Here is a 25,849-nt window from a genome sequence, read left to right on the forward strand (position 1 = left end):
TCAAATTGCACGCCTTTGAGTGTTGCGCACTGCGTTTGCCATTCGTTTGAGGGAGTTTTTTATAATTGAAAATTGGCCGGCCGACAACCAGAAGCAGCCACCGGTAGATGGTGGGAGATCCATTCACCTTGTTGTGGCAACAGCAGCAGCAGCACAAGAAAACGAGGCAAAACATTGAGGCTATTTAAGTTTGGGTTTCGTTCGGCAGTTTAGGCAAATAGAGCCATAAGCCATAGCCACAGCCAAGCCATACAATTAATGCAGATGACGATGCCGATGTTGTCTGGTGGAGGAATCCCATCCATGTGGCACAGTCCAGGTGCTGCTGATGTTTGTGCAGCAGACACCACCACCAGATACTTCCTTCATTAGGCACATGCCAAACGGCCATGCCACTCTGCCCCCCCCCCTGCTCCTCGCTCCATTGGGCCACTAAAAATCTCATTTGGCAACAACAACAACAACAACCAATCTGTCCCAGTCTGGACGAGTCCACAGGTCCATTGTATGCCTCGTGCGTGTCGCTCTCGGATCGGTTTTTGGTTTGGCACATTGTTTGCTGCATAAATAACTTTAGAGTAAATTAATTTATTCGTTGACATGTGTCCTGCGTTTATTCCAAATTGCATTGTCATTATGCAAATGCACTTTGCTGCACTCTTACCCTATTTTATGCCTCCCATCACTCCACTCGGCTCCATCTCTCCTCTCCTCTCCCCTTCCCTCACCTCCCCTCCGAAGTGACGAGCTCAGTTTTTCTGTGTTGCAGCGTGTCAGGATTTATTTGTTTATTCAAACGAGTTATTTACACTTAATTTGACAATGCGTGTAATGCTTTGTTAGGCACACACTCCTACATCTATCTATTTCCAGAATTTGTTAGAGAAACACACACACATACACATACAGACGGGCACTGATGCAGGTGCATGTTGCATTGATTTGCATCAGCCCCAAAGAGTATAGCATTCATTGTCTGTCCTGGCAGTATGATTTGCTGCCTGGCAAGCTGGAATTTATTACTGGGTGCCTTTTGAAGCTCGGAATATATTATAAGCATAAATATCATAAATAAATGAACTTCTGTTTATCACGAACTTGAAGATTCTCTGCCACTCGAGGGAGGTGGAGTTTGCTTTGTCTACTGGAATATTTATCAAGGTTCTGCGGGTGAAAACTAGAGTTAAAAGAAAGTTGAACTAAAAAAAAAACTTCAGGGATTAATTACATTTTAAATTTAATTTTAAGATTTTTTGTAAAAAAGGCTTCTGGCATAACGGGGAAATTTCTGAAACGGAACCATCGAAATCAAATTGATCTTCAAAATATCAACCCTTGTGTCAGCATTTTAAAATTGATAGAAAAAACATTGTAAAATCTAAGGAATTTTGTGTCGTGTTTGCTTGTATTTATTTAATTTTTTTATTTCACTCTCAAATGATTCGATCTAGCAAGAGTTGGCATAGATTTTTATTTTTAAATGGGAGTCGCATGTTTCTAATAAGCCATAGGTGGCAGTAATACTTAACGAATTATAGAATTGTAAACTTAGTTAACTAAACTAAATTAATTAATAATTGAAAGTAACGTAATATACCTAACCTAACCTAACGTAATATAATACAAAATATTGAATTAATTTTCTCCTAACCACATACAATTTACTTATCGATTTTAGTCCATTAAAAAAAACCCTCTAAAAACCTTATAAAATACAATATAAAAAACATTATAAAAAAAGTAAAAAAAAAAAACATTGTAAAAAACAACCAAAAAAAACAGAAAACTACAGAAGTAATCGTACTATTGTTAAATCCACTCAATATTCTTTAATTCCACAAGATCCTTTTTTTAAGTGTGTTTTCTCTGTGTGTTGATATATACATATATTAACATATTTTTAAGAGAATCATAATTAAATTCATCTGGAAATAACGTGTGAAGTTTAATAAAACGATTTAATATAAAGCCATGCGAATTAGAAATTCACAGTTCCTTTCCTATCTCATGGCAAAGGTAGAATCCATCTTAATATAAAGTTTAATTTATTGTTTTAATAATAAGTTATTTTTTATTGAAATTTAATGCCACATTTAGGGCTTACATTCGAGGTTCCGTGGTACTAACGCGAACAAATTTATGAATTTTATGTTAAATTTATATCCCATTTACATAACTTGGTAATTATGCAATAAAGAGATGCCAGAAGTTGTTTGTTAGTCGGTTGTTGGTTACTTGCACCGTTGATTGTTGTGTGTTTGTGTGTGTGTGTGGGTGCGCTCGTGCTTCAATCAACTACTGACCAAATAACCGACATTTCACGCCCGCTGGTATTACATCTATGAATCCCCCACCCCCACCCCCCACTAACTGTGCACAACATTCCTCCGCACCCGCAACAACACTGCGGTGGTTGCCTCATTACAAGAGGGAAATGCTCACGCTTTCCTTAGCCAGAAGCAGCGGCAACAGCGGCGGCAGCGACTGCATGTTGCATTTTATGAATGAAGAAAAATGTAATTTTACACTTGAATTGCGTGATTCGCGGAGTGGCTGGTTCTCATATTTCATTGCAAGACGAGACGAGACCAGAGACCAGACTAGAGCAGAGCACAGCTTGGGGATGCCGCAATCCATCAAGTAAATTGAAAAAGAGCATTGATAGGCAAATTGACTGCTGTCTGTGCCGTCTGTGGCGGTTGCACAATCGCATAATTGTGGGAGTTGTTGCAGTTGCAGATGAGAGGGTCCCAGAATGCCCTTCTCATTAGGCGGTGATCCTTTCACCAGAGAGCATCGAACATTCACTTTCAATGGCCAATGACATTCACTTGGCCAGCAAACAGGCAATTGATCAGACGGCTGGCTGGCTAACTGGCTGCCTGCTGTGCTGTTGTGGCACTCATTAAATGTGTTTCTGCACTGCACTTTGTGGCCGCCACCGAAAGTCATTAACAGTTATGGAACCGCCACACCACACCACACCTGCCTCCGACTCCGACTCGGAGTCCAACCCCAAACTGCAGCTTGTTGCCGGGCCATTAGCCGATCTGGTTGGGGCTTCTTGCAGCACCAGGCAGCAGCAGCTGCTCGTGATTTGTTCGAGTGCAGTCGTATTGATTTCATTCCATGCCAGTCTGCCGTAAGAAACACACAAAACAGTAACGTAGACAACGAAATATTGCGCATACGCCACCGTCTCTGCACGAAAAGAATTTCGATTTATTTCCCTGGTGCTTGTCATATTTTTCCTGCTTCATAACTGAATCAAAACCATTCAACTTCTGGCAAGGCATGTCAGAATGCCGACTAGTGATGGCAAACTGAAGTCATTTTCTGTGGGGGGAATGTCTGGCATACCTGCGATCTTTCCTCTCTTTTCCTTTCGAATACTTGCCTCAGACACTCCAAAGAAATTGTTGCACATATGTAATTTAATCGCATTTAGTCGTTGGATATATCGTTAATGTATTTTTTAATTGTTGGAAATTCGAACACGCTCATTTCACTCAAGTCCCAATTTCGCAAATTACTACTTGCTTTTTCCCATAAGATTTTTACCATCGTATATAATACGTTTATAGACGGGGGAATGGGTTTATTTTTACAACGTTTTTGTATGCTTGGAAAAGTAGAGTTCTCAATGAGATTACTATCTTAGGAGGCATATGTACAGTGCTGGAAAAACTGGAACTCATAAATATTGGTTAATATGCGAATATCTGAAACATCTTAAAATATAAAATAAACAAATATTTAAACACTCATTTATTTATTCAGTTATTTCCTGATATTTAATGCAATTGATTTTCACTGAACTGATAAATTGAATAACAAATTAAACAGAGAAATTAATGAAATGATTAATTCTTGTATTACTATAATTATTTTTATATGTTTATATTTATTATTATATTTGAATAATTAATACTTTTATTGCTATAATTATTATAAATAAAATAATTCATATTAATAGGGGGAAAACCCCTGCGAAGTCTGTCGCGTATTTATGAGTAAAATATCGAACGATACCTTTTAAATAATACGGAGATTACAAAGCATTTAGCAGTCCCTTTTTCACTTCCAACACGCATATAAAGATGTTTCGTACCGGTCAGTAGAATTACACAGACCCACCAAAAAAAGTGTCGGGCTGACCAGAGTATCATATCCCTATGTATTTTGGGGCCCTCAGTTGTGTTATTTATAAGATATCTGTAAGTTAATCTCTTTGGTGGCTGTAATCCCCCAAGTCATGGAAGATATTCTTCTGTAGAGTGTGAGGTATTCACATAGGATACTTCTGTACTTCCGATATTTCTTTCTCCATTTCATAGAATCTACACATGTCGTATCTCTACTATCTTCAATTTTATGAGATATCTCATGTGGTATTGCGCTGTGATATAAAAGCCTTCCTATATGTACCATTATAGCTCTCAAAGTATTACCTGACGGTATGCAACTTATACAGATCTTGATAAACTAAGAAATGAGGAGGTTATCATTGGATCGCTGATGTTTATATTAGGAACTTTTGAAATTATTCTTACGATGAATAAGTAAATTTTCATTCAATCAGCCGCCTGTATCCTAAATTTCGAGAATGCAACGCCCTCAACCTTTCGTTATTATGGCAGCTATAGAAAACAGTAGTTCGATTTACGGACAAACCCATGGGCACGACTTTATTGTGCCGGATTTTCGGGCTGATCTGAGTCCTGTAAGATCTAAGAACATACGACATCGCTTTAGGCTGCCAACTATCGTATGAATGGGATTTCTGACGCACTCCACACATCGCCAGCTGCTGGCCTGGGTCTTAACTGGGTCTTAACTGAGTCAAGTGAATACTTGGCCACTAAATTCGGGCTAGCAAGCTGCTGGCTGACAAGAGTCTTTTTGATTGAGCTGCAGGTTGACTGCCCTGGCCTGGCACTTGTTGCCGTCTGGGACAGTGCGGCAGCTGCTGTTGATCCGTGCAACGCGTCCCGATGCGAAGGCCATCGATCGCCGCCAGTCAGAAAAAACTTGTGCATATTTCTGGGTGATTTTGATGTCGAGATGCACCAGCGGATGCTGGTGCCCGGCAGAGTGAAAGTAGTTTTGTATTTCTGAGATGCATCGGATTAAAATTGGGAAATATTCAATGCGAGAGAGGAGGCTTTTACAAATACGAGTATGATGTCTCTATTCTTTCGCCGAATTATTCATTAGATGAGGAGCTTTGTCCCCAAATGTTCCCCATATAAAAGAAGATAAACCGTCTTTGGGGGGTTACATCATAATCAGGTCTCTTTCACACTTTCTGTGCATGCCACTCGGCTTCGGGGCATTCCACAGGCAGAGGCTTGGCCTGGCCTGGTCGCCGAGCAACACTCATTGTTCAATTTTTCCCAATTGTCGACCATAAAACACACAACGACTTATCGGCCAAGTCAATCGTAAATGCAGCAAACAAGTTGCATGCAGGCTGGCTGCCTCCTGCCACCAGAGTGGAGTTGGCTAAGGCTGTGTATTAGCCATAAGCCATCCCCAACAGGCCAGGCCAGCACAGGCCGCCTTTCATTATCTTCTGGGTCCCGGTCCCCCCAGTGCGACTGCGACTGCCACTGCCATTCCATGGCATGCCATCCAATCAACCCGATGCCATCGCCGCGCCGTTCGTTCATTTGTTGGCCAAAACGTCTCGTCGCCTATCTGCATTTTCCGATCGTCCATCGTCCATTTCGCTTCGCCTTTGTCTGTGTTTTATTTTGTTTGTTTAATTAACCTTACCATAACCGGCCAGGCCATAAAAATGTTTTCTTTGTTGCTACTACCGAACAAAAATATTTTGACCGGGCTCAACCGGGATTTGAACCCGGGACCTCTCGCACCCAAAGCGAGAATCATACCCCTAGACCATTGAGCCTCATGCCGGGCAAAGGGCCAGTGCCTGCTCTTGTGCTCCGCCGCCGACTGCTGCCTGTTGCGGCTGTTTTGGCCAACAGTGTTCTAGCCCAGTTTCGGCTGCCACATGCATTTCGGCCAGACAACGGAAAGTATGCAACAGTCTCTGTTCGTGCCGTCTGTTTGCCCCGTGCGCCTGAACGAGTGCTGTGGCAAGAACTGGTTGCCAAAGCAACGGATTTGCACGGTGGGTAGGCGCTGGGAGGGTATTTTTTATGTACTATGAGATGGGTTTTGTTATTTTTATGAGGTTTTAGTAGGGTAAATGTAAGCTATAGCAGAAAGGCGAAGAATTTTCCTGGGATTTCCAGTATTTTTACAGATGGAAAATCACCTATAAAGCTATTATTGTATCCATTCTGAGCCTTCAACTGCAGATAGCCTTGTTAAGCCGAATTAATTTCACCGCATAATAGTTTCATTCGCTTTGTGGATTCAATTAAGACTTGCATATACCATTTAGGAGGACCATTCTGTTCCAACTTCCACTATATGTACCACATTTTATTGTCTTCTAAAATACTAATACTTTCACGATTCCTATTAGATTCACTACAAACTATTGACCATTGTCCCTTCCAATTTGTAGATCACATTATTCCTTGCACGAACTGCATAGGGTCTTATGCTCGGATTATAATTGCCTCTACCGTATAATATCTACAACTAATTCCCTTCCTCCTCTTAAATCACTAATATAAGCATACCTTAATCGTAGTTATAACTAGTGTCTATATTTTGAATATATTTTGAGGCAGGGCCCCTGCATTTTTCTGCCTGCTTCAACTTGAGGTCCCTTGCGCCACTTGGTGGTGGATCCATTGCAAGTCAACGTCCCAATTCCCTTAAGACACTTAGGTTTACTTTTCGTAAAACACAATTCCAACCCAAATGAGGAATGCTACCCTTAGAATATGTATTGGGTTACGCAGCCCAATATTTTCCATTTAATCCATAGATTATATGTAGCTATTGGTTTACCAGTAGAGTTAAATCGTAATATTGTTCGTTATTTGCACTGCCCACTGCACCGCATTGTCATCCGGTTAGGTTTGGTTAGGTTTTTCCGAGGTTACGCGTAGACCAATATGGCCCTTAAGTTTTCCGAATGGGGGTATGAACCATAGCGGGAGTGCCTATGGGATGTTAAAGTCCTCTATAATCGAGGTGCTTTTCTCGGAGGCTAGTAGTTCCTGTGGCGTCCTCTTGAAGGCATGTTTCATATATTTATATTCTCGCACACGGCAGTAGTCTATGTAGCCTTTCTCTCTTCATATCGCGCCTTTCTTTCTTTCCTTCGCTTTCGCTCTCTTTCCATCGCTCTCTCGATCTGTCGCGCTCTTGTCGAAGCTTCGCTTGCGTTAGGGCCTCGGCACTTCGGCCCGCCTGCCTCTCAAGTTAGTCGGCACCTAGCGCTCTCTTGGTATTGCACTTCGTCTTGGATTCTAGCTCTTTAAATCGACACCCTTCCTTAGATCCTCCTGCATTCACCTCTCAGTTCCGAAGAATTTCTTAATTTGTTGTATCCCACCTTGCAGTTAGTACTAACTCAATTCGTTGGGGTCCTTTGAAAGCTGTTTCCGTTCCAATTTTTTGTTGCTTTGGGACTAATTCCCAAAGATCAACATCTTTTATCCCTGTGTCACTGTCAGATTGTAAAGATTGTAGTGTAAAAAAGGCCTGTAATTCAAAGTGCACCCCATGGAAGACCACATTTCCATATACTCCAGAGTGTCCGAGACCAAGATTCCTCCTTGTTTTTTCTTAGATATAATCTTTATTTAAATTTGTTTTTAGGAATCTTAAAATATGTACAATCCTAAAGATAGGTAATACGTGTATTTTACAAAGAAACTCCCACTAGAAACTAAGAACTTAACCTAAGCAAAATGCAAGTTAGCCAAGGAATGCCTGCAAGAAGTAAACTAAAATATATCTGCATCTAGGTACACGAATGTGAAGAGATTTATAGAACCATTGCTGGGGAAAAAGCTGATGAACAGTTGGAGAAAGCTATGATTGCCAGAGATACGCTTAGGAGTTCCATTTAGGATGGAGTTTGGAGTGGAAATTCTTTAATTTGAGGATATATGAGATGTCAAAATAAAGAATGGTATCTAATCAGATCTTTAAAATGTTAAGGTACAAACTCTAAGCTCAATCTTAGCCTAAGGGATTAACTACTCGCCTAAGACCTACTCTACAATCTAATAGGCATCGGCAAACTGGGGCTATCCGAGGGGGGATACTGGCCCAGGACCTAGGTGAAGATGTCTTCGACCAGCTGCTTGGTGATGATGCGATGCGGCCGCGTGGGGTTTACCTTGGGGCGCTGGTAGAGCCGGGCATTGATGGCGTACAGCCGTGGCGAGAGATCGCAGCGCACGTTGAACCACCAGTCGCAGACGAAGACGGCCTGCGAGAACTGGGTGCCGTTGGGGCAGAGGAACGAGGCCTGCCGTCCATCGATGTCGCAGTAGTGCCAGCCTGGAAGGAGAGGTACCTCTCATTGGCGATTGTGTTGGCTGGTATGGGGGGGGAAATACTCACCCTGGCACCTGGTCTCCATGTCGGCAAAGAATCCGGGATACTCCTGCTCGTCGCAGTAGAAGTTCGTGTAGGGCACCGCCGACAGGATGGGATAGTCGACCCCAGGACGACCTGTGAATGATTTTGTTATTGCAATTAGTGCGCTTCCAGCAAACAAAACAAAACAAACTGCATGTCACGCAGTCGGTTTCCAATCAATTTCACTTCATCCAACCTTACGGGCAAGAAAACCGCCGGAAAAAAATGTGTACCCCCCACAGGACTCTCTCTCCACCTCCTGGAAGTGTCAAATGCAGGCCCCAGTGCCGGTCCGAGCACAAAAAACAGAACAGAGGCACCCCAAAAAATAAACGCGACATAAACAAATCCCCGGCGCTCGGATCGTATCGCGGCGGGTCTCTGGCGCTAATAAATGAATTTACGAGTAGATGCACTTCTGTGCCAAATATTCATTCCGTGCCATTCGGAGGGAAAATAATTTAAAATCTCGCACTCTCTTTTTTCGAGCCTGATGCTGATGATGGCAACCGAAATGCATTTCGCCTCATCTTCAGCTCCGACCCGAACAAAAAACGGAACAAAAATATATTTTGGCAGTGGCCGGATAGGGATCCGGGAAGTCCCAGTCCGGAGGCGGCTCCTGCACTGCTGCTGGGTTAGGCCGACCCATTCCCATACCCTCGCCATTGGTGGTCATGGCTGTGGCATCCTTAATGACCAGGCCGGGGCCGTGCATATTGATTGACTTGTCATCGGCATCAACAGAATGCCACCAGGCACCCAGTTCATAGAGTATGGAGTGCAGGCGATCTCTCCCAGTGGGAGGATGGGTATAATTTGTAAGTAAAACCTACGAAATTGAACAGTCTCTGACAGGATGGTTCTGAATAATCTAATAACCATCTTTCGGGAAGCAAAAAATTGGGAAAACTTCTAGGAATTTGGCATGGAACACAACTCCATTAAAAGACCTTCCTTTACAGACCAAAAACTTACCCGGAATGGACTTTCCCAGCTCCAGATACTCCCGCACCGATGGACTCAGAAAGTTCTCTGGTATCTCCGGCAGATCCTTCTCCTGGCTGCCGCTCTCGTCGTTTTCCAGATCCTGCTGCGGCTCCGGCTCAAAGTTGACCGGTTCCGGGGCCCGTGGGCGTTTGGCTCGCTTCGAACGGACCGTTTCGCGGCAATCTGCAAGCAAATGAGACATCCATTACTCGATTTTGCCAAGCCTCAAATCTCTAAAGTTCAAGGTTTCGCCGGGGGCCAAAAACCATCAAAGTTAACTACGATTCCAGCATTAAGGCGCTAATGTCAAGATACAAATACGAATGTGTGTTTGCCCAACCACTCCTAACCCAGTTCTCGAGACGACTGCGACGGTAGCCAAAGCCAAGTTAACTTTAACCTCAACAGCGTCTGACCCGCTTTTGGCTTTTGCTTTGCTTGGCTCTGCTTGTGGCGTTGCAAGCAACTATTGTGCAACATTTGTTCTCCCATTCTGTGGCAGTTGCCGTTGCAGTCGTCGTTTGCTTCTGATGACAAGTTTCGTGCGGTTGCCGCTGACCTTGTGCGCTTCTTTGGCAGTGGGAAAAGACTTGCCGCTGAGTAAAGAGCTCTGCTGTGGTAATTGCTCAATGTTTATTCATTTTATTACACCCTTTCGGAGAGGGCAACTTGATAGTAATACAGGAAAGACATTAACTTGATCCTGTAAGGCACATCCCATTTATCAGAGATTTATTCAACAAAATACAAGCCTGGCGTGCACTCAACTGGAGATCGCTCCCGCGAATCTAATAACAAAGTATACCAAGGGATTGGTGCACGCTGCTCCGAAAGTCCAGACCGAAGCTAAGCACCGAGAATGCAAAAACAAAATACAGTCCAGTGTGCCTGAAGTGGGCAGTTTTTTCTCATAAAAATTAATTCAAAAGCCTACACAACGTGGCTGTAATGTATGGTGATCATAATCAATGGCTAGATAGATAGATATTGTATCCTATTGTATGTGGACAGACCAATCTGTGGACAGAAAAGCCATCTGACATATGCAGTGTCTTCCTTTTGATAGGCTAGAACACTGACTGTTTAATTCTTCGGTTGATATAGTTTATTCATTCGATTTGGTTTGTCTTGAGTTGAACAGAATATATGCTTATATGTTGTGAGATCTGTAATCTACGAGATTCTGGCAGTGACAGAGACAGAGGATCAATTCTTGGCCACTCAGCTAACAATTTCAATATCAATTATCCCTCTGAGCGGATTTAAGCACTTTTTTCTGTTTTTTACCTACTTAAAGGAATAGATTATAAGAATAAGTGGGAATCTTATATGGGGGATATACTACCAAATGGTAGAAAAAAGTTTGTTTTGTATCATAAACATTTAAAATAATAGCTACCCAATTTACTCATCCGATAATATTACTACATACATTATAATATACCTCCCAAATTAACCAAAACTTTGTAAACTTAGTAGAATCCTTCACTTAACTGTTGTATAAGTTGGTCAAACAGTAACAGCAAACTACATAATTGTATTTTTTGATTTTCTATCTGTGATAATATTTTATATTCAAATACAAATTACACCAAACAAAAAGTAGAACCTTCAATAACATATTTTGTCGAATTTCTAAAGTTAAAGCCCAAACTAACCCACACTGTAATGGATATTAAATAGACCCCCCCTAGTGCTCCACTGCTGGCAAGGGTATAGCAGATTCGGTGCTACCAAAAGCTTGTGTTAATTTTGTGCATTCTGATTTAGCTTTTCCGATTTTGCATAACTCCGTTTCGGGGCTCATTAGCTTGATTTGTTGTTGTACATAAACTTGATTCATTTGCGGCTCTGATCTCAGCTCAGCTCTGAGCTCGTCCGCTTCCTTCAGAGCCCCCCCACCCCACACTAATTTGGCATTGCCTTGGATATCTTTTTATGTGTTTATTTTTTCGAGCGAACCTCTTGAATTTACATTTTTCATGCACCGCAGCTGGAAGCGGACTCGACACAAAACTAGTTCTTGAATTGTGTATTCTACAATGCATTTCACGCGAAATTTATTCACATTGGTTGGCAGTTGTCGTCGTCGTCGTTGTTGACTGTTGTAATTGACCTTAACCTTGTTCCGGCGCTGTCTGTACTCCTCAGTTCTCGGTTCTCGGTTCGCGGGCCGTGTTTTGGGTTGTGTAATTGCTGTGTTGAATTATGGCATAGCCATGCCCGATCGTTTATTGTTGCCTTTCATCTGATATCGATTGTGGTCGGACAAGGGAAGGAGGCGATCTCAATGCAGCTGTGCAAAGCGATAGCCGATGAGTAATCGGTCTAACAATCTAATTACGATTTTAATCGAAAACTTAAAAGTTATTTAGTGAACATTTTGGAATATTTTTAATAGCATTCGTAGAAGACTACAACTCATTTCAGTCTTTGGTTTCGATCAAAGAAAATTTACATACCCCTAAAATAAATGCCAAAAAGTTTTCTTATTCTGAAAGTAATCTATGGGCCCATAAAAGTCTTATCCGTAGTTAAAGGAAATCTGCAATAAATCGTCGCCCAATTATAAACATCGTTAAAAATTTGTTAATAAATATTTTATAGCCTTTTTTTTTTAATGCAATGCCTTAGGACCACAATATACTCGTATGTAGGTTTTTTTTATGGTTTTTGGAGGAAGTGAGAGAACTGTTGCAATGCCCGAGTAGAGCAATTGGACTTGAAGCCAGTTTCAGGCAGTTTTGATCACGTTAGAGGGAGTTTTATTCCAGTTTTACAGTTTTATTCGTACGATGTGTTTATATGAATGGTAATCCATATGAATTGTGTGGTAATCTACACGCATATGGAAGTAAATCTAAATAATAAACAAAATAAAATCCCCCTGAAAATAATCCAATTTACATAAGTATTCCACAGCCACAGAGCAGCTAATTATTTGGTCCAAACGGGGAGCACATGGCTCAGAGAGCAGAAACCAATTAGGCAGAGACACGCCCCCCCTGGCTGCTGGCTGCCGGCTGCCGGCTCCCACTCCCACATAGCGGCCAATCGAATGCAGAAAGCATAAAATTAAAATTAAATTATTAGCACACACACACAGACAGCACTGCGGCCGACAAATTGCAACATTAAATCGTAAAAATTTCGAAAAAATAACAACAAAATGTATTACAATTGAAATAATTACTGCGAAAAAGAAAAACAATCAAATCGTAATTAGAGTCGAGTGGAGAGAGGCCAAACAGCAAATGCGGCGACAAATTGTAAAAACTTGGCACTGATACGCGCAAGTATCTTTGTATCTTTGTATCTGTATCTAAGCCGCTTCCATTAGCCACGCTTTTGTTTGGGGCCTAATGTCAAAGAGTTTTGTGCGTGAGAGAAAAAGAAATCCACAAAAAAAGGAGTCTTTTTTTTTTTGGGGGGGGGAAACGGATGGGGAGTGCGTCGTCATGGCCTGGCTCTGGGGGCACACCCCTTTGTCACATCAGGCCCGGGCCGGCTTGGGCCGGCCTGGTTGGGGCTTGGGTTAGGTAACCTGGACGGACGTTGGTGCCACCGCCACACTCTGCTCCTTCCACGGGTTGCACCATCAAATCTGATGATTTCGTTTGGTTTGCCCCCCGTTTCGGCCGCTGTTCAGTTCGGTTTGGTGGCCTGTCGTCGCCAATGTGATTGGGTTTTCTTGCTCTTTCTGTTGCTATTGCTGTTGGTTTGGTTTGGTTTGGCTTTGGTTTTCGGTTTTGTGCAGTCGCATAATTAAAGTAATTGCCTTTCGTTCGGTTTGGTGTGGAGTGTGCGCGAAATTGAGTCAGCAGCTGGGGGGAAATTAAACAGAAACACACAGTCCCAGCCCCAGCCCCAGCCACTGCAACGCATTTCACAATTGTGTAATTGTCGTTTTGGGGCTGAGTTTGCGTTGAATTTGGCACCTTTTGTTCCGCCACACCACGCCACAGCGCACCACCGAACGACTGATAAGAATCGAAGCCACTTCAGGCCTCGTTTTGGCCAAATAAATCACAATTGCCACAAAATATGTATCAGCGTAGACGCATCTGAGAGTCGGGCACGCCATGTGCCATGTGCCTCCTGTGCCGCTCTGCCTCTGTCTGAGGATTATAGCCACGGAATAGGACTCTCACGACTCCTACTCCATGGCTGAGCTTCCCATAAATTAGGCGACTTTTCTCTTTATCAGTTATCAGGAGTGTCCTGTTGGAATTATTAATGTTTGCACTCGAAAGGTAAAGTTTTGAAGAGAAAGTCTGACTAACTAAGTATTGCAAATTGTTTTTGCATCTAAATTATACAAAACTTTCGATATAACAGCAGTAAATCAGTTAAGCCCTCGAAAATCGTTGATACTTACTCGAAGGGCAAAGAAAAAAGAGTATTTTAAAAGAAATTAAGGTATTTTTTCGGGGTTCTATAAAAAAGAGTTAAGTTTTCAATCATATTTTAATTCATTGTGATTTTCTTTTAGCATAAAGACGCAAATAACGAGTTCTTTGTTATGAGGGAAGCATAACTGAGTTCCACAATTATTTGTGACACCTTCTTCCTTGGACGATGGTTTACTTAAAGATTAATTCATGGGCAGACACTTTCCTCTCTGTTTTTGAACTACATTCGAGGACAGAATCTTATCGCCTTGCTCTTACGAACCTCTCTGAACGAGTCCCTCAATACCTATCCTCTCACGAGTACATCTATTGGTGGCATAGGCAAATGAAAAGAGTAACGGACAGCAGAGTGACGGAGATCAAAGCCTAGAAGAAAAGGTTGGTACATACCGGCAACACAGAATCCTGAGCTGAATTATGGAAATAGGAATATGTTTTTAAGAACATATTCTACACTTCCGAACTGATTTGTTTTGGTTTCCGTTTATGGAATGTTCTGTTTCTGTCAGTGTACCGTCTTTACTTTGAGAAAATTCTTCTGGCAACCGTGTTTAAGAGCATTCCATATGCTTGAGTAAAGATTTCGCATTTAAATTCACCGAAAACCCATAAACAATGCCCGTTCTTCTGGGCCTTAATCGGTTAAAGGGTTCAAAAAGCCATGCGAGGCGACAATTATGGGTAAATAAATCATTTATAAAAAAGCAAAAGACGACGCCACGGCACATCCTTCCACATCAACATCAACAGCAACTGCCGGCGGGAGAGGCAGCCCCAACCACAGCCACAGTCGGGGATACAACGGCGCTCCGCCAGCAACAACAATATACATAATTCAGTTGCCATGATGAGCCCACGATGATGGTGGGATCTCGTATCCATGGAACGGTGTTGTCCTCCTCTTCGTTGTTGTTGTTGTGGCTGTGCGTAAAGCGGCGCAAAATAAATTAAGCTCATTATATAATTGAATCCTTGATAGGCTGATTATCCACACGGCTTGGTCAGCGGTGTCTCCTGCCCAGTCTCTGTCCCCTCGCTCCATCCACTCATCCGCTTATTAAAAGGATAATGCCCAGTCAAACGCAAAGGATGCGAAATGGCCAAACGCAAAAATTATGTAAATGAATTTCCTGTTGCATGCGGCATGCGGCATGCGGCGCCCGCGATGCACGTTGAACAGCCGACATTTCCATAAATCTGCCAGGTAGTGGCGGTAAAGCCTTAAAATTTCGCTATAAGAAGAGAGCCAGTCGAATGGGAGATGCTGTGTCCCCACAAAAATGAACTCCAGGGAGTTCTTTATTAAACAAATGTATCCTTAATGGACTTATAGATTTTAAATTATAATAGAAAGTATCGTTTATAAAATATGTTTAGATCGAATAACAGCTCCAAGTATATGCTTCAAACGAGTCTGTTCTCTCGACTTTAGTTCAACTTTTCGCTGCTGCTTCCAAAGAACGAATGTCGTATCGATAACCCCTTATCGGTTATGTCTTTGAAATATCGGTTAAGTCTTATCGGTGGTATCTTAAGGGTAAATGTTAATTTAGACAGGAAAGTGCTAACTACTTCTTTACATAGATAAAGAATAAGATAGAGAGTAAGAACTTCAATGAAAATTCTATCTAAATTCGAACTGAATTTTATGCTTAAAATATATAATCTTACGATGATGTATAAGGTACAATTTTGTATTCAATTATTATCGCTAGACCCACGGAAAGGATACATCCGTGATATTTTGGGGACTATATTGAATAAGTCCTCCTCCACTTGTGTTTTGCTGTCGTTCTTGTTAAGGGACTTACAGATCTCCGCTTACACCCTAGAACTCGAAGGTGATCGAACACTCAGATCCCTGGAGAGAAGGCGGAAGGAGCAGACGGATTCCGGAGAAGTCCACGCGACTGCGAGGCAATGCTTTGCAGCCGTAACCCTGGCCGTTACTCCACTTTAATTTTATTGTACAGATATAGCAAAGAGGACATAACAAAACCCTAGAACTCTTAAATTGTCACAAAATTTAAGAGATTGGGTTTTTTTTATAGCCTTTTGATTCCCACAGATTTCAAAACACAAAGGCTCTAAAACCAAATAATATATAACTTTTACAATTGCCAGAAGGAAATAAACTAGATTTCTCTATCCGCAAAAACAATCTACCGAATGAAGGAGATATGTGGAGCACTCGTACGAGTGCCATAATCAAAGCCACTTCCATCTTTTGGGCCGCCAAAAAATCAACTGAACCATCAGCGAAAAAATTGTCGCGGGCTCCACCTTAAAAACGGGCTAACAAAAATAACGAAAAATAAAATAGTTTTTATGTCGCTGGATCGCCAGTTGTGCTGTGTTGTGGGGCCAGTCGTATATTTTAACGGCAACTTCATGCAGTCACGATTTGTTACACACACACACACATATATCTAGATACATACAGGTACGAGTATATAAGTATAGAGAAAAGTGTGTGTAGTCCACAGCCTCCTTAATCTATTGACTAAATGCATTGCATAAACTGTCGGGCCAAACCTCTGAGCCAAAAACCTAAAACAATGCCACAAAACGAACGAGTTCGTTCGTGCAACGGCAACGCTTTCAATGGCCGCAAATAGCTCAAAGGCAGGCGCTTTGTCTAGCCAGCACCCATTCTCCAGTCCTCCTGGTCCCGAACCCTGCTCCACTCCACTCCCTGCCCCACAGTATGGCTGCAACGTTTAAATTATGAACGCAGCCGAAAATCTATTCGGATATGGCCAAAACAAATCCCCAGGCCCCAAACTGTTTACAAGAGGGAGAACATTTGGCTTAAACCCGCATCAAATTTAATACGAATCGCCGTTAGAACAGCTCGCTCTCGGTCTCACTCTCGCGTTGTCTTTGGATTGTTATCGCTGGCCACAAGACACCCACCATAACTACATATAACTATATCCCACAGCCAATATCCAATCCAGTAAACCGCCTTAACCGATTCCAGTTAACTCTTAACTCTGCCACGTAACCGGGCCAACGCGGAGCTCGAGGCCTACGATTTCATGGGCGGTGGCCAGAGTGGAGCCCAAATATACAAACCGTTTCCAACTCCTCTCTCGATGGCATTAATTTATGGGACTTATACAGGTTTCGGTCTGCTCGACGGCAGCTCATTACAAGCATAAATTTGCATTTGGAGTGGTGTAGGAGGTAGCGCCAGAAATTTCGCTCGAGGAAGGGTTCGTTGCCAGTTGTGTGATCAATCTTACAAATTACATTTATTTTTGTGGGTATTTTGATCGCGTAAGAAGTGATTCGAAGCTGAAATTGATTGGGTTTCACCAACTCTTTAAAGACTTTTTATGTAAATACTATGCAGTAGGATTTTTTACAAGAAACAAATCGAGAAGAACACTATGTAATAGCCAGAAGTACGTATACCCCAGTCGTAGAATTATCTTACCCACCAGATTACAGAATCTAGTTGGAAACCGATCATTATTATAGCGAGAATACGGAAAACCAGCACTCGTGTCTCACGCACTCTCTCTCTCACACAGAGTAGCTTAGCGTTTAGGGGTGAGTTTTCAAGCGAGTCTGGCATGTACTCAAACAGAGCGCACTACCTATCTTTCACCCTTTCTTCACTGCTAGCTCTATCCTATATCTCTACCAATAAAATATGCTGGAACCCTAAAAAAGAGGTTTTCCTTTTCCTCTATTCAACATATTCCCACATTATCATCGTCAATTTTTAAGATTCCCAATTCTACTAAAAGAAAATAGCACTTTTGTGCTCTTCCAGCAGGTCTATCCTGTATCCCCCATTAGTGTTCGACTCTCTCTCTCTACTTTTTTAAGGCACAAAATAAACAATCATCCCCAAACACTGGTGATCCGATCATCGTTGTCTGCTGCAAACACACAGTTTAATAAGCTTTTATATGTAATTATGCATTTTTATTTCATGTTAATTGCATTGAAAGGACAAGCGGCGACTGGTTCCCACAGTTTTCCAAACCTCCAGACCGTCCGTCCGTCCGTCCGTCCATCCGTCCGTCCGTTCGGCTTTCCGTCGAGGTCGCTTTCCGCGTCTGGCCGGGCCGTTTTTCATGTCGCATGTCTCATAAATATAAATGACTGAATTTTTCCGCAATTTGTCGCACACAAAACAAATTTCATTTTAATTGAAAATTATGCCAGAGCATTAACATGAGCCGCGATTTAATGGACTCTATGGGGGCTTTTGCGTGGATGATTCTGTCGAAGATTTAATGCCAGTTCGTTGAGTGATTCCGAAGGATGATACTCCACAGGAATGTGACAATGATTCAGCAGGGAGTTCTTTGGATTATAGTGGCAAAGATACTTTCCAGGAATCTAAGAATTATAGGTTCAGGCCTCTACTTTGGGAAATTCGATGGTGGACACTGTGAATAATTCATTAAAGCAGACGGTGCCCTAACGTTCATTTATTCACTTTGAAAACTTGTAAATTCTTTTATTTCCTTCTCTCCTTTATTAATGTTTTAATTCTTCTAATTCTTAGCAGATAATTGTTAATTATATAAATAAATAATGATTCTGGAATCATTTTCTAAAGACAATTATGGTTATTTATGATTATTAGATATTCAACAATGTTCATTTTCACTTTGGGGTTCTTGGGATAACTGATAGATCGGCAGTTGAATATTTATGGGATTTTATAGCTCAGGGAATTGTACTTTTTTGAGAGGGAAGACCCAAAAGATGTAATTTTTAATATTTTTCAGGGTTTTAAAGAACTACAAACTTTTTTATAAAAATTGTAGATTCAATGACTTGGGCATTATTTTTGTTCCTAATCTATGTTGTAATGAGCCCTTGGTTTTATCAAAAGATGGTCTAAGGAAATTTTCGACCCTTATATGACTAAACTATTGTATGTTTCTCTTTTCCGGCCCATCTTGGAATATGGTTCCTGCATCTGGTCTACTCATTACCAGTAATATCAAGATATGCTCGAGTCTGTTCAAAAAAAAATCCTTGTCTTTGCCTTAAGCGGACTTCTAGATCCTTCTAGACATCTTCCTTCTAATGAGAGTCTGGAGCGTCTCCCTTAAAAGCCGTAGGACTTTCTTTCTTCAAAATTAAGTTGTGTCAGAGAGCAGGCCTCAGAGTAATTTATGTTATACATTTTTCTTTCTATACAGTTAAGCTGATCATTGTTCAACTTTAAAAAATAATCACTATATAAGTACAAAAAATAAATCTGATTTAAAATAAATAGTTTTAAATTTTAAACAACATTTAAGCGAAGATCCACAGGCAGCCGAAGCCTGATATTGATGCTAAATGTCTGCAAAGGATATCTGTATTCGATTCTATAACTATATTATTATATTACCAAATTCATGGCACAATTCCAAAGAAGAGCATGTGCTAGATTCTTTAATTTTTTTTTTCTTTTGTAAGAAAAATTGTTCATATTTCTTTTGGGGTTTTTTTTTTCGTTGACAAATTGCGAAAAACTCTATTGAAATCGAAATTAAAACTTGGGATTAGTATTATGTGTGTGGCATACCGCAAACCGTTTTTGCATTTTTTGTGCAGTTTATCGCTGGAGCTGTTGTCTTGGGCCGTGTTCGAGCGAGCCATTTGCATATGTCAGCGCTGGGGAGGTGGTCCCGTCCCCATGGTCCAATGCAGTCCAATGCAGTCCGATGCAGTCCGATGGCCGATGGCCGAAAGCCGATGTGTTGGCTGTTGGCTGACAGCCGCATAAATTGTTTTCTCGTGTGTACCAAATGTTTGACTTACGCGCAAAAATGTTTGTGTCTTTTTGTCGGTCTGTCCTTTTTTCTGGGTGTTTGCATTTGTTGTTAGCCATGCATATAAATCAATTAATATGAACATGCAGATGCAGATGCAGAATGTTTGTTGCAGTGCATTGCGTGTCTGGGACGAAGCTAAATATTTCCTGCACCTGGTGCCTGGTGACTGGTGCCACGGTGGCTTTTAACCCACATCCTAGTGCGACAAAGAATTTATTGACCCATAGAGTGGGTCGCATATGTGACCGGGGGCTGAGACTGAGACTCGATATCATAAAGGCATCCGCTTGGTAATCATTTGTAGTTTTCCCACAATTAGCTGTTTGGCATCGCATCTCGCAATAATTGAAAATCATTTGCATTCGAATGGCAAATCATTTGCTGCGACCGATGATGCCTAAAGCGGATGTGCTGGCTTTTAACCCAACAGCAACAGCAGTAGAGGCAGCAGCGGCAGTGGCAGCAAAAGGTTGTTAAGCAGTTAGTGGCATGCATTACGTATACGCCGTGTGCTGGCTTGGTGCGGCTGATTTGTGTGGCGGCTGCCTGTGTCGGATGAATGCTTAATGTGAGTGGGAAGCCATTCGTCTCGAGATGGGCCCCTTAGCTTGAGGAACTTTGCTGCATTCCCCAGATCCAAACAGAGAGCTAGATCCGCCGCTTAATCGCGACTTTATGAAGCACTTGGCATTACCAGTCACTTTCAAATTTTAGATTGTGTGTGCTTGTCGAGTGACTGCCTTCAAGAGGAGTATGCAGTCAGCAAAAGTGATAGCAAGACTAAGAACTCCCACATTTATATAGTTTCCATAGGGTTATTCGCTTTATAACACCAGGACTGGGACTTTGGTACTGCCGTTTGGGAGATTCCGTAGAGGAATTTACACAAGCACAAGCTTAAGCATAATACTCTATGATCTGTTATACTCTATATTAATGAAAAATGCCAGCACGACGCAAGGTGGCCCATTTTTGGCTGTGGAATGACGAACGAATCCAAAAAGATAACGAAAGTGTGCGTGTGAGCATGTAGAAATTTCATGAATCTCAATCCCAAGAGGCACAAGATGAACGAAATGAGCTACCACTATTAGAACGTAGACAAAAATAACGCCAATAAGTACATCGAGCATTTATAGCCGCTTAGTGTCTTCGTCTCGCCTTCGAATAAGAGCCAAATGTTGAATATTTCGCTCTTCCGAAAAAATTCACCCCATCAAACATGAGTCAGAAGGTAGGAAGACACATCCAGATTCAATTTATGTTCCAAATGATATTGTTCGGAGTGGTTTGTCATCTAGTATGCAGAAAAGAAGTACATCAACAAAGGTTCCCACATGTTCCACATACGATTAAAATTGAATGAATTTAATGACCAGCCTAATCCTTGAGTTAGTCAGGGCTTTCTGAATATCCAATCCCCATTTGAATACACCCCGGAACTGCTGGGTACAGGGTATATCCGCAACAATTCTTCCACGCTTTGACATTTGCCTCGTCGGCTGAGTGGGCAACAGCTTTTGACATGAAATTTGTATTAAATCCAAGTAATAATCTCAGACACAATGCCAGAGCGACTGAGGAACCGACGGTTAATTAGAGGCAGCCACAAATCGCACCTCATTGAAATGGCAAACAGCGCAGAAAGCGGACCAGACGACGGCGAAGGCGGATCACACAGCCTTCGACTTGGTCTCTTAATTTTATTACTTTTTGTATCCATACATATACCTAGTATATGCAGGTATGTATATATACATGTTGCTTTTGCATTTGCCACAGAAAATGTCGTGCAGCATTTGGTTCGCTTTTGGGTTTTTGGGGTGCGGACTTGGGCAACCTTCAAATCTCTGGCAAATGTCAGATGCCAAATACGAGTAGAACTTTCCTGTCTGGGGGAATGTGTGTCTCTCTGTCTGCCTAATGGCTAATGGCTAATGGTGATGATGGGGCTTGGCGGATTAGAAAGTCTTGGACAAAAGACGTCTCATAAATAACCTGAACTTTTGCCGCATTGGCCAATAAAACATATAAATACTCCGCCACGTCGTTTCGTGTCGAGTCTGGGGATGTTGCAAGGCTCGGCTCGGCGCGGCTCTCTTCCCAAACGCCCCATACGCTACGCATGCGCGCCAAGTGGTCAGACAGCCAGGGGACCGGCGGGGACCGCGGACCATAAAATGGAGAGACACGCAGCCGTCGTCATCGCCATCGCCATCGCCATCGCAGCCATTTGGAGGCAGTTTCGGCTTGCGGTTTTGTCGGGGCTTGACACGTCAAGGCACTCGTTCACTCTGCACCTCCCACCGCCGCCAGCATTCATTCACACACTCGCACTCAAAGATACAAAGATACACGAGATGTACATACGTAGATATGTATGGAGTACGTCCATCAAAGTGGCGTCGCTGTCGTGTAATCTGCTTGAATTTATTGCGCCTAACTTGCATTTTTCTGCTTGTAATTTGATTTAACTAAATCCGAGCCGAGCCGCACCAAAAGAAGCAACGTGTGGCAGGCTGGTGTGGCCATAAATGCGGTTCTTGCTGCTGTACTCAGAGATACCCCCATGTGGTTTGGGCTTGGACTTTGGAACTAGGAATGGCTGTCCTCCCTCTAATACAATATCGTCTGATCAATCCCATAAATCAAACAGCCCCAAAATCAATATGCCACTCAATCATATCACCCAGCGAATGATTGATATGCAAATTCCTGCATTCGATTTGGATGGGGGTTGAATGATTGAATGAGCCAGCAGCAAGTGGCACACGCCACAAATGTGCCACAGTGAATGGCAAGCCACCTCCTAAATGGCGACCGTTCCCTTTTTTCGGTTTGACTACGAGAGGTCCTAATAATCTATCCCTACTATGTTGTTGAGTAACACCCAAATTTATCAAAACATAGGTCCATGAATGCATTCAAAATGGCATTCAGACAACACTTAAATGATGAGGCACGAATGGCAATGAGAAGGTATGAGCATTTTTTGAGAGTTTATTCGAATTTATCCATTCACTCGAAAAATCAACTACTAGGGCACTGGTAAAGCATTCTAAAGTCTACAAGAAACGCCAGAAGATCACTCTTTGGAGGGAACAGTCGCTGCAATAACCAGAAAGATGGTTCTGAACAGAGTAAAGGACTCCTGCAATCCCTTGTTATCAAGTCTCTGCCTAAATGTTTCGACGAAAGAAAGATTCAAGAAATTCCACCTCTACTTATAGCTCTCTCAGAGCAGCAGAGCAGGACTCAGCAGCTGACTCTTATAAAGAGGGAAATTCGGTGGAGACCTCCAGTAATAGCGGAAGGAAAGTCCAGACAAACTCCTTACAAATAAGAGCATATAGAAATATATGTATGTAGGGTAGGCAGACCTTTAAACAGCTGATGACTACCGATCTATCGTTATGGATAGTCAAGGGTATGATTGGAAGGTATATCAATAGTAGAGTAAGTGTTCGACTTCTAAAGCGAGAAGACGGACGTAATAAGAAATGAAAAGGAACTTAATTTTAATCTATTGGAAACTAAGAATAAATATTATACCCGATTAGACAATACAACGACGTGTGGCGTACTTGTTTATGGAGCTTCTTTGTAGGGAGCTCACTGAGGATCACTACATATTCCTACTATATGTATACGTACATTTATACAGGGCATTATGTACAGCAACGAGCCCATTAGATCGAGTCGCTCTGGCGATCCCATAAACTGAACACTCTGAAGTATATGTATATCTATATATATTGTATATGTACTGGTATGTCAGACTCTACCACCTGCTATCGAGAGTGGAACGAAGTTAATACTTGGTGCTATACTTGTACTTGTACGTGCTATATCTTTATTCATCCGAACAAGACTTCCTAGAAGCACCATTTCTATCTGTATCCTTTTCTCAGTGACCGTATATTCGGTATTATTCTAGTAGGGCCTTACATTTATGGATTTATTTTCTATATATGCTAGGGCTGCCGTACTGACTGATAGGGGTTACCCTACCACAATATTTATGTACATAAAGCACTTGTACTTCCCGGCTACTTATGCTGATGCGTGCAAGTACTCTATAAAATTGAGGAGCTGGACTTGGATACTCTGCTGCCATGCTTAAGCTAAGGCTAAGGCCTTAGAGACAATTGTATAGCATTTCTGACTAAAAACTGTTCTGAAACCCAAGAAACCAAGCGGTCATTCATATTCTGTTCTGTAAATCTACCCCTCTTTAAACAGTATACTATTGAAAGAGGACGAACCTAAGTCTGAGTAAAAAGTAAACTACATTTCAAATTGAAATGTAAGGAATGGTTTATATGGAAGAGTTTTCAGTTTTCAAAACATTAAAATGGACGCTGAAAGTCCATCTATTGGACTCAAATTTTGAATGAATTGTTGCAAAGTTCAAGTTTATTCAGACTTCCCTACATTGCTTTGTGTCAAAGTGGCAAGTAAAAGTACTTTCACCCTCAATCATCAGCCACAAAAGGCCTGACTTGGAGTCCCTTGATGGCATATGGAGGGTACTCCTGATTTATTTGCACTTACCCGTGTATAATAAATATCCACAAATGATGATAAACACCAAAGTTATTCTCGGCAACATGTTGCGGCTGTTTTTCGATGCCCGGCTGCAGCTATCTTTTAGGGGGGCAGTGGGACACTACTGGCTGTCTCTCTGCACTGCACTCTGCACTGCTTCTCTCCTTCCTTTGACTCGCTCTCCACTCGATGGATCGACTGTTTCTCACTCACTTGTTGCGCTCGATGATCGATGCTTGGATGCACTTGGAGAACACCGATTGGCAAAAAGGCCGCCAAAACCGCGATCGTTTTTCACACAATATTAACGGATAACGATTAACGATGTGGTGTAGACGCGTGCTGAGGGGAACAAGCTAACGAATCGTTAAATTTCGTTTTAAAAAAACAATTACGATCAATCCGTTTTTATTGGCAACAGCCGCCTATTAAGACAATTTGCAATTGCGGCACTCGTTTGTTTCTCTTTCTGCTTTTATTATTTTGTGTGTGTGTTTTCCTGTTGTTGTTGCTGGAGCAAAGCGAAAGATTGCCTCAAATTTGCATGAGGCCTGGCCTATAAAGCGGCTACACACGCACACACACACTCGTAGACACTCGTATGTGGGGTTGCCTAATATGCCACCAAAGTAGCGGGCGGGTGCTTCACGTTGCAGTGGCAGTTACAGTTGCCGCAACAGCAGCCAGCAGTTGCCTCAGTTTTTCCTGTCGCGTCGAGACAATGGGGCACGAATATGGCACAACAACAAACACAAAGGCGAAGGCAAGGCAGGGCAGGCGGACGGACAGAGCAGAGCCGTGATCGTCGTCGTCGATCTGCATTTGTTTCACTTTTATTATTATGGCCTAAAATGTATCTCGACGGGTGTGTATCGGCCGGGAGATCGGTTAATGTGTGCTGTACGCTCTCTACGACGCTTCAACCTCGACTGACTGCAGTCGCTGTTCAATTGAATCGAATACTTGGTCTACTGGCTCCCAAACGGTTGAAAGCTCTGGCTCTGAGTCTCAGTCTTGAGTGAATCCGAACTCGTTTGTCGTGCCTCCGAAAATGTTCGGCTTGAGCGCATTGCGGCTAGCCCGCTTTTAATTGTACTAACTAGCCTGCTACTAACTGGCCATGCTCCGATCTGCTCCAATCTGGCCAGGCAGCCGGCCTTACGCAATTTCCAATTGGCCGATGAATCACAGTTCCCCGCGCGACAGACCCTATTCCGTGCAACCTTCGCGCACTTGTGCGAATCGAATCCCTCTCGCAGGCCATAAAGAGACCCGAAAGAACAAAAAGTAGACATGACCCGCAGTTGCAGCTTTTTAATTAATCATGTAACTATATTTTTCCATATATTTTCAATGGATTTTCTTGTGGCACTCTTAAGAGGCCTTTCATTTTTCGGCAGTTTCGCATCAGAGTGTCGCGAGTGACCTTGTTGCTGCCACAAAGGAGAAGCTTCTGCCACGTTCGCTGTCATCGCCTCTGGTCTGGGCCTGCATTTGAATGGCTACTGGGCCCAGCACGCTCAATTAGCCTTGTCCGGATCGGACAGCCTCTCAAGGCCTCCACACATAAATCATAATCACATT

The 25,849-nt window shown here is 42.3% G+C and overlaps 2 protein-coding genes and 1 non-coding gene across 3 annotated transcripts in view; 1 reads left to right on the forward strand and 2 right to left on the reverse strand.

Annotated features, from left to right (window-relative positions):
- Window positions 1-25,849, forward strand: part of LOC108155874 — a 72,901-nt gene that overhangs the window by 39,494 nt on the left and 7,558 nt on the right. The window lies entirely within an intron of this gene.
- On the reverse strand, window positions 5,843-5,914 carry Trnap-ugg. Its single transcript has one exon. It is a non-coding gene; the product is annotated as a tRNA-Pro (tRNA).
- LOC108155877 lies at window positions 7,733-25,221 on the reverse strand. Its single transcript, XM_017287000.2, has 4 exons — window positions 24,272-25,221; window positions 9,499-9,693; window positions 8,503-8,613; window positions 7,733-8,439 (listed from the first exon to the last, which is right to left on the reverse strand). The coding sequence occupies exons 1-4, from the start codon at window positions 24,327-24,329 to the stop codon at window positions 8,213-8,215; spliced, it is 591 nt and encodes a 196-aa protein (XP_017142489.1). The 5' UTR covers window positions 24,330-25,221; the 3' UTR covers window positions 7,733-8,212.

The sequence above is a fragment of the Drosophila miranda genome, chromosome 2, assembly GCF_003369915.1.
Source record: "Drosophila miranda strain MSH22 chromosome 2, D.miranda_PacBio2.1, whole genome shotgun sequence".
NCBI lineage: Eukaryota > Metazoa > Arthropoda > Insecta > Diptera > Drosophilidae > Drosophila > Drosophila miranda.

Excerpts from the sequence above, each read along its gene's own strand:
- LOC108155877 (XM_017287000.2), bottom strand. The coding sequence starts at position 24,329 with ATGTTGCCGAGAATAACTTTGGTGTTTATCATCATTTGTGGATATTTA. Across the intron at positions 9,694-24,271 it reads TGGATATTTATTATACACGG|ATTGCCGCGAAACGGTCCGT; the intron begins GTAAGTGCAAAT and ends ATTTGCTTGCAG. Across the intron at positions 8,614-9,498 it reads GCTGGGAAAGTCCATTCCGG|GTCGTCCTGGGGTCGACTAT; the intron begins GTAAGTTTTTGG and ends AATCATTCACAG.